This window comes from Lipotes vexillifer, unplaced genomic scaffold (assembly GCF_000442215.2).
Source record: "Lipotes vexillifer unplaced genomic scaffold, Lipotes_vexillifer_v1.1 scaffold858, whole genome shotgun sequence".
Classification (NCBI taxonomy): domain Eukaryota; kingdom Metazoa; phylum Chordata; class Mammalia; order Artiodactyla; family Lipotidae; genus Lipotes; species Lipotes vexillifer.
Window position 1 is genome coordinate 522,068 of NW_006788467.1, and position 14,041 is coordinate 536,108.

General features: G+C 35.6%; 1 protein-coding gene across 1 annotated transcript in view; it reads left to right on the forward strand.

Moving 5' to 3' along the window:
- MAN1A2 (mannosidase alpha class 1A member 2) overlaps positions 1 to 14,041 on the forward strand; it is a 162,784-nt gene that overhangs the window by 55,271 nt on the left and 93,472 nt on the right. The window contains exon 3 of the mRNA XM_007461625.1: positions 3,636 to 3,732. Coding sequence (XP_007461687.1) covers positions 3,636 to 3,732 — 97 coding nt within the window. The remainder of the gene's footprint in view (positions 1 to 3,635; positions 3,733 to 14,041) is intronic.

Here is a 14,041-nt window from a genome sequence, read left to right on the forward strand (position 1 = left end):
CAGATTGGTACTGGAAAATATGCTTCAGCATAAAAATAGGAAGATAAGCGATTTTGGAAACAGGATCTGTCACTAGAGAGAGAAAGGAAGGTCAGTCTCAGGATTGTAAAAAAGGGGATCAGCAGGATGATTGGCTGTGCTTCAGGTCGAGAGAATGGAAGTCCAGGTTAGAGTTAGGAGGATAGAGAGCCTCAGGAAGGATTTATCAGAGAATAAAATGGAACTGATGGTTTATCTGATGTGTTTAATTATATTGAGACAAAATTTTGAGACGTATAATTTGGAAGTAAATTAATAATTGTCACATTTAAAACTACATCAACAAAAATACCCACCAAACTTCAGACCAGTAGTTAACATCAGGGAAAACAAAAGTTGAACAAAATAATATAGTAATTGTAAGAAAAACATGTTGTTAACTACATTGGAAGGATGTGAGCCAGGGAATGTATGTGGGGAAGTTTATGTGGAGGTGAGCTGATAGTGTATACGAAAGCTAAATTATCTTAACTATAGGGGAATATAGTAAATAGCTAAAACTTTTTTTAAAATCAAGAAATAGCACTAAAAAATATACTTAGAAATACAGTGGTAAATAGAAAAGCAGGTCAAAGAGTTTAAGTAATTGGCTCAGGAAAGTGGAAGGAAAGGAAAGTGGGGAAGATAGGACAGGCTATTAGATTTTTTAAAAATTCAATTTTATTGAGACATAATTTATAAAATGTATTTATTTTAAGAGTATAGCTTGATGAGTTTTGACGATGTATATACTTGTGTAACAACAGTGGCGATCAAGCTGTGAATAGGTCCATAATCTCAAAATGGTTTATTTGTGCCCCTCTTCAGTCTACCCCATTCCTTGGCCCCAGGCAACTGCTGGTCTGCTTTTAATCATTATAGATTAGATTTGTCTTTTCTAGAGTTTCAGTGAAATGGAATCATAAGGTATGTGATATTTTGTTTCTGGGCTTTGGCTCAGCATGTTTTTGAGATTCATCTATGTATATTGCAATAAAGGTAATTTTTTTTTCTTCGTAGTATTCCATTGTATGGCTATACTATGATTTATTTTATTCATTCACCTGTCGAACATTTGTTCAACCTTTGGTCCAGTTTTTGGCTATTATGAATAAACTTGCTATGTACATTTGTGTATAAGTCTTTTTGTGGACATATGTGTTTTTTAGTTTTGACAATTCAGTCTGTGATCTGTTGTGAGTTATTTTTTTTTGTTGTTTATTGTGTGAAGTAAAGGTTGTGCTTCATTTTCTCCCCATAGGGCTTTTTAGTGTTCCAGAATTATTTGTTGAAAAGATTATCCTTTCTTGATTGAATTACCTTGGCACTTTTGTTCAAAATCAATTGATAAAATCAACAGATGTTGAGTCTCTTTCTGGACTCATATCTGTTTCATTAATCTATATTCCTGTCCTTAATGAGAGTACAACACTGTGTTGATTAACTTTTATAGTTAAGTTTTGAAATCAGGTAAGTCCTCCAACTTTGTTCTTTTAAAAATAGTTTTGGCCATTCTAAGTCCTTTGCCTTTATTGAATTAGCTTTTCTGTGAAAATAAAAGGTTGCTGGGATTTTGATTGGGATTTCATTGAATCTGTAGATGATTTGGGAAGAATTGTCATCTTAACAGTATTGACTTTTTCATTCCCTGAGCATATCTGTCCACTTATTTAGGTTTTCTTTAATTTCTCTCAGCAGTGTTTTGTAGTTCTTAGTGTATAGTTCTTGCACATGTTCTAGTTCATGTTTTTTGATGCTAGTATAAATGGAATTGTTTTTGAATTTCCATTTCTGTTCATTACTAGCATATAGAAATATAATTTATTTTAGTTTTCTGAACTTGTATCTTATTTACTGAAGTCATCTTCTAGTTTTAGTGGCTTTTTATTTTAAGATTGCTTAGGATTTTCCTTGTACATAGTCATGTTGTCTGTGAATAGAGGTACTTTTCGTTTTTCCTTTTTGATTTTTATGCCTATTATTTCTTCTTCTTATTGCCATGGCTAGAACTTTCAGTATATTGTTGAAAAGAAGTGGTGAGAATAGATGTACTTGATTTGTTCTCAACTTTAGGAGTAGGGTCTTATACCATTAAGTATGATGTTAGCTGTAGTTCTTTTTTTGAAGATGCCCTAATTAAGTTGAGGATGTTGCCTTGTAGTTGTAGTTTACTGAAAGTTTTTTTCATGAATTGGTGTTGAATTTTGTCAAATGTTTTCTCTACATCTAAAAAGATGATTGTATGATTTTTTTCTTTTTATTCTGTTAACATGGTGAATTATAGTGATGGGTTTTTGAATGTTAAATTAGACTTACATTCCTGGGTTAAACTGCACTTGGTCATTGTGTAGTATCCTCTTTATATATTGTCAGTTTTTGTTAAGGAATTGTTAAGGAATTTTGCATCTGTGCTTTTGAGATATATTGGTTTTTAATTCTCTTGTAATGTCTTTGCCTAGTTTTGGTGTCTGAGTAATGCTGGCTGCAAAAAACAAGTTGGTAAATGTTTTAATGAATATTATGTTTGATATACCACAGGCTACTATTACATAATTCAACTAATATATAATTAAATACTCTGCTGTTGTGTAGCTTAGTACTCCCTGGCTTGTAAGAAACTCAGTTCAAACTAACTGATTTAAAAATACTTTTTAGCTTAGGGGCTCTGAACTAGAGCTTCAAGTTTGGCTGAATCCAAGTCTGTAGATGTTATTGTCAATAATATGCATGTCTCTTTCTGTTTTCTTTTTTTATTTAGTTTCTGCATGTTGGGAGAGAGTTAGACCCCATCAGCTCCAGGATTATATATTACATAGATCTTGAGATTGCAAAATGAGAGTCCCTCTGTCTGCTGGTGTCTATAACAATATGTATGAAAGGACTTGATTGCCTTTACTTGAGTCACATGTACTCAGTCACTTTGTGTAGGTCAGGGGTTGGCAAACTACAACCTGCTGGCCAAATTCTGACTGCTGCATATTTTTTAAAAATACAGTTTAATTGGAACCCAGTCATGCTCATTGGTTTATGTATTGTCTAGGGCTGCTTTTATTTTTTAAAAATACAGTTTAATTAGAACCCAGTCATGCCCATTTGTTTATGTATTGTTTAGGGCTGCTTTTATGCTGCAATAGCCAAGTTTAGTAGTTGCTATACATACTTATGGACTGCAAAGCCTAAAATATTTACTTTATAGGAAGAGTTTGCTAATCTTTGGTCTAAAGGTTATGGATACTCTAGCTAGGCTGTGTTAATTGGTTGTGGAATCAGAGCCGCTTTTTGACAGCTTTGTCATAATCACAGTGAGGGATGGAGAGCTGTTTCCAAAAGGATTGGCAGTTCCTAAAAGGAAAGAATGCCAAATAGACACCTTTCTCCCCAATAAAAACAGTTTTTTTTAATTACAACTCATTTTTTGTTCTGTTGTGTAGACTTAAGGTAAACATGATTATGTGTGTTTTCACACTGATACAGGTGTTAATAGAATAATATACTAAAGTAGGAGATACAGGAGAATGTGTAAGGATATAGTAATAGAATCTCTAAATTATGTGAAATATAAAGATAACAGTCTGTGAAAAATATAAATTGATGGGTTATAATTTTTCCTTTCTCAGATGATGAAACATGCATGGGATAATTACAGGATATATGGATGGGGACATAATGAACTGAGACCTATTGCAAGGAAAGGACACTCCACTAATATATTTGGTAAGTTTACTTTTTTTTTGAATTTTATTTATTTTTTTATACAGCAGGTTCTCATTAGTTACCCATTTTATGCACATCAGTGTATATATGTCAATCCCAATCTCCCAATTCATCACACCACCACCCCGCCCCCACCACTTTCCCCCCTTGGTGTCCATACGTTTGTTCTCTACATCTGTGTCTCAATTTCTGCCCTGGAAACCGGTTCATCTGTACCATTTTTCTAGGTTCCATATACATGCGTTAGTATACGGTATTTGTTTTTCTCTTTCTGACTTACTTCACTCTGTATGACAGTTTCTAGATCTATCCACGTCTCTACAAATGACCCAATTTCATTCCTTTTGATGCCTGAGTAATATTCCATTCTATATATATACCACATCTTCTTTATCCATTCGTCTGTCGATGGGCATTTAGGTTGCTTCCATGTACTAGCTGTTGTAAATAGTGCTGCAGTGAACATTGGGGTGCACGTGTCTTTCTGAATTATGGTTTTCTCAGGGTATATGCCCAGTAGTAGGATTGCTGGGTCATATGGTAATTCTGTTTTTAGTTTTTTAAGGAACCTCCATACTGTTCTCCACAGTGGCTGTATCAATTTACATTCCCACCAACAGTGCAAGAGGGCTCCACACCCTCTCCAGCATTTGTTGTTTGTAGATTTTCTGATGATGCCCATTCTAACCGGTGTGAGGTGATACCTCGTTGTAGTTTTGATTTGCATTTCTCTAGTAGTTTTGAAATGCATTTTGCATTTGCATTTCTCTAATAATTAGTGATGTTGAGGAGCTTTTCTTGTGCTTCTTGGCCATCTGTATGCCTTCTTTGGAGAAATGTCTATTTAGGTCTTCTGCCCATTTTTGGATTGGGTTGTTTGTCTTTTCAATATTGAGCTGCATGAAATGTTCATATATTTTGGAGATTAATCCTTTGTCCACTGATACGTTTGCAAATATTTTCTCCCATTCTGAGGGTTCTCTTTTCACCTTGTTTGTAGTTTCCTTTGCTGTGCAAAAGCTTTTAAGGTTCATTAGGTCCCATTTGTTTATTTTTGTTTTTATTTCCATTACTCTAGGAGATGGATCAAAAAAGATCTTGCTGTGATTTATGTCAAAGAGTGTTCTTCCTATGTTTTCCTCTAAGAGTTTTATAGTGTCTGGTCTTATATTTAGGTCTCTAATCCATTTTGAGTTTATTTTTGTGTATGGTGTTAGGGAGTGTTGTAATATCATTCTTTTGCATGTAGCTGTCCAGTTCTCCCAGCACCACTTATTGAAAAGGCTGTCTTTTCTCCATTGTATATCCTTGCCTCCTTTGTCATAGATTAGTTGACCATGGGTGCGTGGGTTTATCTCTGAGCTTTCTATCCTGTCCATTGATCTATATTTCTGTTTTTGTGCCAGTACCATATTGCCTTGATTACTGTAGCTTTGTAGTATAGTCTGAAGTCTGGAAGCCTGATTCCTCCAGCTCCATTTTTTTCCCTCAAGACTGCTTTGGCTATTTGGGATCTTTTGTGTCTCCATACAAATTTTAAGATTTTTTGTTCTAGTTCTATAAAAAAAAGCCATTGGTAATTTGATAGGGATTGGATTGAATCTGTAGATTGCTTTGGGTAGTGTAGTCATTTTCACAATGTTGATTCTTCCAATCCAAGAATATGGTATATCTCTGCATTTGTTTGTTTCATCTTTAATTTCTTTCAACAGTGTCTTATAGTTTTGTGCATACAGGTCTTTTGTCTCCCTAGGTAGGTTTATTCCTAGGTATTTTATTCTTTTTGTTGTAATTGTAAATGAGAGTGTTTCCTTAATTTCTCTTTCAGATTTTTCATCATTATTGTATAGGAATGCAAGAGATTTCTGTGCATTAATTTTGTATCCTCCAACTTTTCCAAATTCATTGATTAGCTCTAGTAGTTTTCTGGTGGCATCCTTAGGATTCTCTGCAAACAGTGACAGTTTTACTTCTTCTTTTCCAATTGTATTCCTTTTATTGCTTTTTCTTCTCTGGTTGCTGTGGCTAGGACTTCCAAAACTATGTTGAATAATAGTGGTGAGAGAGGACATCTTTGTCCTATTCCTGATCTTAGAGGAAATGCTTTCAGTTTTTCACCATTGAGAATGATATTTGCTGTGGTTTTGTCATACATGGTCTTTATTATGTTGAGGTAGGTTCCCTCTATGCTGAGTTTCTGGAGAGTTTTTATCATAAATGGGTGTTGAATTTTGTCAAAAGCTTTTTCTGCATCTATTGAGATGATCATATGGTTTTTCCTCTTCAGTTTGTTAATATGGTGTATCACATTGTTTGATTTGCATACATTGAAGAATCCTTGCATTCCTGGGATAAATTTCACTTGATCATGGTGTATGATCCTTTTAATGTGTTGTTGGATTCTGTTTACTAGTGTTTTGTAGAGGATTTTTGCATCTATGTTCATCAGTGATATTGGTCTGTAATTTTCTTTTTTTTTTTTTGGCATCTTTGTCTGATTTTGGTATCAGGGTGATGGTGGCCTCATAGAATGAGTTTGGGAGTGTTCCTCCCTCTGCTATGTTTTGGAAAAGTTTGAGGAGGATGGGTGTTCCCTCATCTATAAATGTTTGATAGAATTCACCTGTGAAGCCACGTGGTCCTGGACTTCTGTTTGTTGGAAGATTTTTAATCACAGTTTCAATTTCATTGCTTGTGATTGGTCTGTTCATATTTTCTATTTCTTCCTGGTTCAGTCTTGGAAGCTTTTACCTTGCTAAGAATTTGTCCATTTCTTCCAGGTTGTCCATTTTATTGGCATAGAGTTGCTTGCAGTAGTCTCTTAGGATGCTTTGTATTTCTGTGGTGTCTGTTGTAACTTCTCCTTTTTCATTTCTAATTTTATTGATTTGAGTCCTCTCCCTCTTTTTCTTAATGAGTCTGGCTAATGGTTTATCAATTTTGTTTATCTTCTCAAAGAAGCAGCTTTTAGTTTTATTGATCTTTGCTCTTGTTTTCTTTGTTTCTGTTTCATTTATTTCTGCTCTGATATTTATGATTTCTTTCCTTCTGCTAACTTTGGGTTTTGTTTGTTCTTCTTTCTCTAGTTCCTTTAGGTGTAAGCTTAGATTGTTTATTTGAGATTTTTCTTGTTTCTTGAGGTAAGCTTGTATAGCTATAAACTTCCCTCTTAGAACTGCTTTTGCTGTATCCCATAGGTTTTGGATCATCGTGTTGTCATTGTCATTTGTCTCTAGGTATTTTTTGATTTCCTCTTTGATTTCTTCAGGCATCTGTTGGTTATTTAGTAACATATTGTTTAGCCTCCATGTGTTTGTGTTTTTTATGTTTTTTCCCTGTAATTGATTTCTAATCTCATAGCATTGTGGTCAGAAAAGGTGCTTGATATGATTTGAATTTTCTTAAATTTACTGAGCCTTGATTTGTGACCCAAGATGTGATCTATCCTGGAGAATGTTCCACGCACACTGGAGAACAAAGTGTAATCTGCTGTTTTTGGATGGAATGTCCTATAAATATCAATTAAATCTATCTGGTCTATTGTGTCAGTTGAAGCTTCTATTTCCTTATTAATTTTCTGTTTGGATGATCTGTCCATTGGTATAAGTGAGGTTTTAAAGTCCCCCACTATTGTGTTACTGTCGATTTCCTCTTTTATAGCTGTTAGCAGTTGCCTTAGGTATTAAGGTGCTCCTATGTTGGGTGCATATATATTTATAATTGTTATATCTTCTTGGATTGATCGTTGATCATTATGTAGTGTCCTTCCTTGTCTCTTGTAACATTCTTTATTTTAAAGTCTATTTTATCTGATACGAGTATTGCTACTCCAGCTTTCTTTTGATTTCCATTTTCATGGAATATCTTTTTCCATCCCTTCACCTTTAGTCTGTATGTGTCCCTAGGTCTGAAGTGGGTTCTTTGTAGACAGTATATATATGGGTCTTGTTTTTGTATCCATTCAGCGAATCTGTGTCTTTTGGCTGGAGCATTTAATCCATTGACGTTTAAGGTAATTATTGATATGTATGTTCCTCTTACCATTTTCTTAATTGTTTTGGGTTTGTTATTGTAGGTCTTTCCTTCTCTTGTGTTTCCTGCCTAGAGAAGTTCCTTTAGCATTTGTTGTAAAGCTGGTTTGGTGGTGCTGAATTCAGTTAGCTTTTGCTTGTCTGTAAAGCTTTTGATTTCTCCATCGACTCTGAATGAGATCCTTGCTGGGTAGAGTCATCTTGGTTGTAGGTTCTTCCCTTTCATCACTTTAAATATGTCCTGCCACTCCCTTCTGGCTTGTAGAGTTTCTGCCGAGAAATCAGCTGTTGACCTTATTGGGGTTCCCTTGTATGTTATTTGTCCTTTTTCCCTTGCTGCTTTCAATAATTTTCCCTTTAATTTTTGTCAGTTTGCTTACTATGTCACGGCATGTTTCTCCTTGGGTTTATCCTATATGGGACTCGCTGTGCTTCCTGGACTTGGGTGGCTATTTCCTTTCCCATGTTAGGGAAGTTTTCGACTATAATCTCTTCAGATATTTTCTTGGGTCCTGTGTCTCTCTCTTCTCCTTCTGGGACCCCTATAATGCAAATGTTGTTGCGTTTAATGTTGTCCCAGAGGTCTTTTAGGCTGTCTTCATTTCTTTTCATTCTTTTTTCTTTATTCTGTTCCTCAGTAGTGAATTCCACCATTCTGTCTTCCAGGTCACTTATCCGTTCTTCTGCCTCAGTTATTCTGCTATTGATTCCTTCTAGTGAATTTTTCATTTCAGTTACTATATTGTTTATCTCTGTTTGTTTGTTCTTTAATTCTTCTATGTCTTTGTTAAACATTTCTTGCATCTTCTTGATCTTTGCCTCCATTCTTTTTCCAAGGTCCTGGATCATCTTCACTATCATTATTCTGAATTCTTTTTCCAGTTCATTTAGTTGTTTTTCTGGGGTTTTATGTTGTTCCTTCATCTGGTGTATAGCCATCTGCCTTTTTATCTTGTCTATCTTTCTATGAATGTGGTTTTAATTCCACAGGCTGCAGGATTGTAGTTCTTCTTGCTTCTGCTGTCTGCCCTCTGGTGGATGAGGCTTTCTAAGAGGATTGTGCAGGTTTCCTGATGGGAGGGACTGGTGGTGGGTAGAGCTGGCTGTTGTTCTCTTGTTTACTTTTTCTAATTACTGTTTTCATTTTCTACCTTTATTTTAAAAGTAGGATCTAACTTTTTAGGTACTTTCTAAAACCTGAGTACTGTAGTCCTCTCTTATCTAAGGTTTTGTTTTCCCTCTACAGTACTCAGTTACCTATAGTAAACTTTGATGTGAAAATATTAAATGGAAAATTGCAGAAATAATTCATAAAATTTAAATTGTGTGTCTTTCTGAGTAGCGCGATGAAGCTTGCACCATCCTGCTCCCTCCAGGCTAGGGTGTGAACCATCCCTTTGTCCTGCTTGTTAGTTACTTATTAGCCATGTGGATTATGAGATCATCTGTGGAGATATTACAGTTCTTGTGTTCAGGTGACCCTTATTTTACTTAATAATAGCCCCAAAGCACAAGAGTAGTGATGCCAGCAATTTGGATTTGCTAAAGAGAAGCTGTAAGTGCTTCCTTTAAGTCAGGTGTCCCCAACCCCTGGGCTGAATACCAGTACTGGTCTGAGGCCTGTTAGGGACCAGGCCACACAGCAGGAGTGAGCGGCGGGCAAGCGAGTGAAGCTTCATCTGCCGCTCCCCATCGCTCACATTACTGCCTGAACCATCCCCCCTCACCCCCCGCTCCCCATGGAAGAATTGTTTTCCATGAAACTGGTCCCTGGTACTAAAAACGTTGGGGACCGCTGCTTTAAGTGAAAAGATGAAAGTTCTTGACTTAATAAGGAAAGAAAAAGAAATCGTATGCTGATGGATCTAAGGTAAGCACGAATGTTCTATTTGTGAAATTTTGAGGAAGGAAATACCGTGCTAGTTTTGCTGTTATACCTTAAACTGTACCAGTTATGGCCACAGTGCAATAAGTGCTTAGTTAAGATGGAAAAGGCATTAAATTTGTACAATAAGATCTTTTAAGGAAGAGAGAGAGAAAGAGACCACATTCACATGACTTTTGTTACAGTAAATTATTATAATTGTTCTGTTTTATTATTAGTCACTGTTGCTAATCTCATACTGTGCCTCATTTATAAATTAAACTTTATCATACGTGTGTGTGTGTATAGGAGAAAAAACATAGTATGTATAGAGTTCAGTACTATGCAGGCTTTCAAGTATCCACTGGGCATCTTGGGATGAATTCCCTGTGGATAAGGGGGAGCTGTTGTATTTCTGTGGAACTATAATTTGAAGCAACATGTAGTTTTTGGCAAGTTTCAGTCAAGATTTAGTTATAGTTGCTTTTGAAAACACAGATGTGATAGATTTTCTATTTACATACAGATGTTTTAGTCATTTATTTGAGTATTCTGAAGCTTTTTCTGCATTGTTTTACTTTAAGGAAGGTAGGTACCTATTTGTAATTTTTTATCTTCAACACAATACCAATTTTGATACTTGCACATTTTAGAGGAGGAGAAAAAGGATGGGAAATTCCAGTAGTGCTATCTATGTATGTTAAAAAAAAAAAAGTAACATGGCCAAGGTGACTCATTCGGTAAATTGAGTGAATTATATTTTACATTCATAGTTCCAAGGGAAAAATTAACAGTGTGTGTGTCTGGATGGAGGTCTGGGGAAGACGTTTTTTGTTTTGGCTGCGTTGGGTCTTCTTTGCTGTGCACAGGCTTTCTCTAGTTGCGGCGAGCAGGGGCTGCTCTTTGTTGCAGTGTGTGGGCTTCTCTTGTTGTGGAGCACGGGCTCTAGGCGTGTGGGCTTCAGTAGTTGAAGTATGCAGGCTTAGTAGTTGTGGCATGCAGGCTCTAGGGTGTGTGGGCTTCAATAGTTGTGGTGCGTGGGCTCGGTAATTATGGCTTGTGGGCTGTAGAGCTCAGGCTCAGTAGTTGTGGCGCAGAGGCTTAGTTGCTCTGTGGCATGTGGAATCTTCCTGGACCAGGGATTGAACCCGTATCCCCTGCATTGGCAGGTGGATTCTTAACCACTGCGCCACCAGGGAAGTCCCTGGGGAAGAGCTTTGTTTAACTTGGATTTGCTCTTTCTACCTCTCTTGAGTTCAGTTCACTTGTGAAACTTAACAGTTGAAAAGAGTAAGTTAACTTACTTAACTTTTACTTAATCCAAGGATAAGTCTTGAGAATTACCTAGTTGTTCTTTATAGTCCTCACTTCTTTCCCCCATTTTAGATGCTTCTTGATGTGATGGATATCTTTTAAATAACAGTAGGTGAAAGCAAGAAAATATTAGTGGGGCAGAAAGCACATACGTTAGTCATATGCAGTGCAATCATCTTTAGTAATTGTAATGCAACACCACAGTAATCCAAATAACATTTTTTAAAAATTGTGACTCTGGAAGAATTTTTCTAGCACTATGATTTCTCTTATAATTTGTTTGATGCTTGATTGTTTTCTGTCAAAAAAGAAAATGACTGAAAAGATCATTTCTCCTGGGTTTGAGAGATGTTGGGATGGAGGATTAATGGAAAAAAATTTTCCTTTAGGTAATCAAAGACACCAGAGATCTCATATATGACATTTAATTTAGCGGCTATCACTTAATGAAATAGAGTTTATTTCTTCAGCAGAGGTTATAGAGTGATCTGAAGAGTTGCTGTTGCTTTGTGGGTGCCACATGAGACATTAATGGACTAAAAGTCATTATATTTAGTGATTAATTAAAATCAGATCTTCTCTGCAAGTAACCATCCCTTTATATTAAACTCAGTGGTAAACTCTGAGCCCTTTTAAAAAATTGGAATATGAACATGTATCAAACATGAGTTGGATGTTAATTTTCTGCTTGGTTTTTTAAACCTTATTTCTCAGAACATCTAATGTAGTAACACTTATCAGATAGGTGGTCCTAGGCAAGGTAGTAGGTAAATAATATACATTTATTTTATTTAATCATTGCAATAACTGTGTAAGGAAAGACTATTTGCTGAATTTAAACCCAGGTAACTTCTTAAAATTTTATTCCTTATAAGTCAATATAAATCATTTCTTTTAGGGAGCAAAAGGAATGTTTCTTAAATGAATGTGATTCTGTTAAAATCCTAATGAGTAAGTTTTGACTTAATGTTTTTCTTTTTAAAAATAATAGCATTTATTTTTTAGGAAAGGTGGTTTCAATTTGTGGTACTTTTGTCAGACTTCTTCAAAAGTGACCTTTGTAGGCCACTATTTAGTTAGGTTGTTAAATGATGACCAGGGCAGTGGCAGCTTCAGATTATTGTCAGGTGAGTTATTGTCAGCTGCTCATTAGGATCATTAAGCTGATTTACTGGGTAGACAAAGTTATTTGTGAGGTCATAGAAATTAAAGGAGCTTAGAGATGGAAAGGGTGACTTTACAAAATGAGCCTTTTAACTCATTAAAAGAGCAGAAGCAATATTTTGTCAGTTTTGGTCCACCATTTCTGAGGGATCATCTTGTAATGAGTAGCAATTAAGTATTTTCCAATAAAAAGTTGTACCTTTTTATTGAGTCATGAGGTCAGTTATTTGCTTTAGTGATTCTGTAATTGGGTTTGTGAATAAACTGTATTTTCCTTTAGAACAATAGTCACACACATGTTATTAGTAGCAACATCTGTAGTATTTATATAATGCATATTGTGGTGGACTGAGTCTTGTCCCCCATCAATTCACATGTTGAAGCTCTACCTTCCAATGTGATTGTATTTGGAGATAGAGCCTTTAAGAGGTAATTAAGATTGAACGAGGGGCCCTAATCAGATAGGGCTGGTACCCTTAAAAGAAGAGGAAAAAACACTCAAGCTCTCTCTCCCCCTGCACATGCACCAAGGAAAGGCCATGTGGGTATGATATAGTGAGAAGGTGGACATCTGCAAGCCAAGAGGAAGGTGCTCCTCTAAAAACTGGAAGCTTGATCCTGGTCTTCAAACCTCCAGCACTGTGAGAAAATAAATTTTTGTTGTTTAAGCGTCCTAGTGGATGGTGTTTTGTTATGGCAGCCTGAGCAGACTAATAAACGTGCTATATGCCAAGGACTGATTTAAGTGATTTATGTGCACTATGAGACAGGTACTATTATTATTGTTCCCATTTTACAGATGAGGAAACTGAAGCACAGTTAGGGTTAACTAACTTATTCAAGGTTGCACAGCTAGTAAATAATGTAGCCAGAATTTGATTACAGGCAGCTTAGTGCTAAGGTTCATGCTTCTAACTGATATTTTGTTCTGCTTCAGTAAACTTTAAAGATAGAAGAAAATTAATACCAGCACATGGGAAAAATCCATTATGACAAAATTACAGTGAAATGGTAGAAAAGTGAAAATGCAATCTGTATTATTTTCAGTAGTCAAAATTAGTTGCTTATACTTTTAGAAAAATTTTTGAGTGGTTACATTTTTTTCTCAGCCAAATAAGCTAAGTGGGAATGGATCCTTTATTGTTTATTTTGTCTTATATTTTTAGACATGTAGTTAGTTTATTAAAGGATTAATAAAAAAGAGTTTGACTCTGTTTCCTACTTGCTCTGTTCCTTTTTTGCATCTCATATTCTTGCTAGTATGATTTGAGATTTTTCTAAAAAAATCTGTTTTTAACCTTTTTATTTAAATAGAAGAAGTCTAAGGGAGGAGTCATAGTTCTGAGTGTCTCATTTGCCCTCCCAAATCAGTATGCCTTTACAGAATCAGAATCTTAAGAGTTGGAAGAAACTTTAAAAGTCTAGTCTATTACTATAGGAACATATAGGCAGGTATTGAACTCTTAACAATATTCTAGATTATAAGGAAAACAATTTAAAATGTGTCCATTTCCTGTCTCTTAGCCTTGATTATTAAAACTTTCTTTTATATGGTAACTGAAATCATATTCGTCTGACTTTTGTGTAGTTTGTCCTTGGCATCTTGGCATAAGATCCATTTCAAAATGGCTTAAACTAAAAAAGAAATTTAATTGGCTCAATGATGTTCTAGAGTAGATCTGGTACCAGCTAAGCTTTTTTCTTTACCTCTTTCCTCTATTTTCCTCTTTGTGTTTGTATCTTCAGACTGGCTTCATAGAGGGATGGCTGCAGCAACTTGAAGCTTCATATCTTCCTACTAACACATACATCTATAGAAAAGAGAACACTGTAGAGAAGAGAGCACTTGGTTTTCTCAGAAACCACCTTGTTTCTTGTTTATCTGGGTCTTGTGTCCAGCCTTGACCCGAAAGCTATACCCAGAGGGTTGGGATAG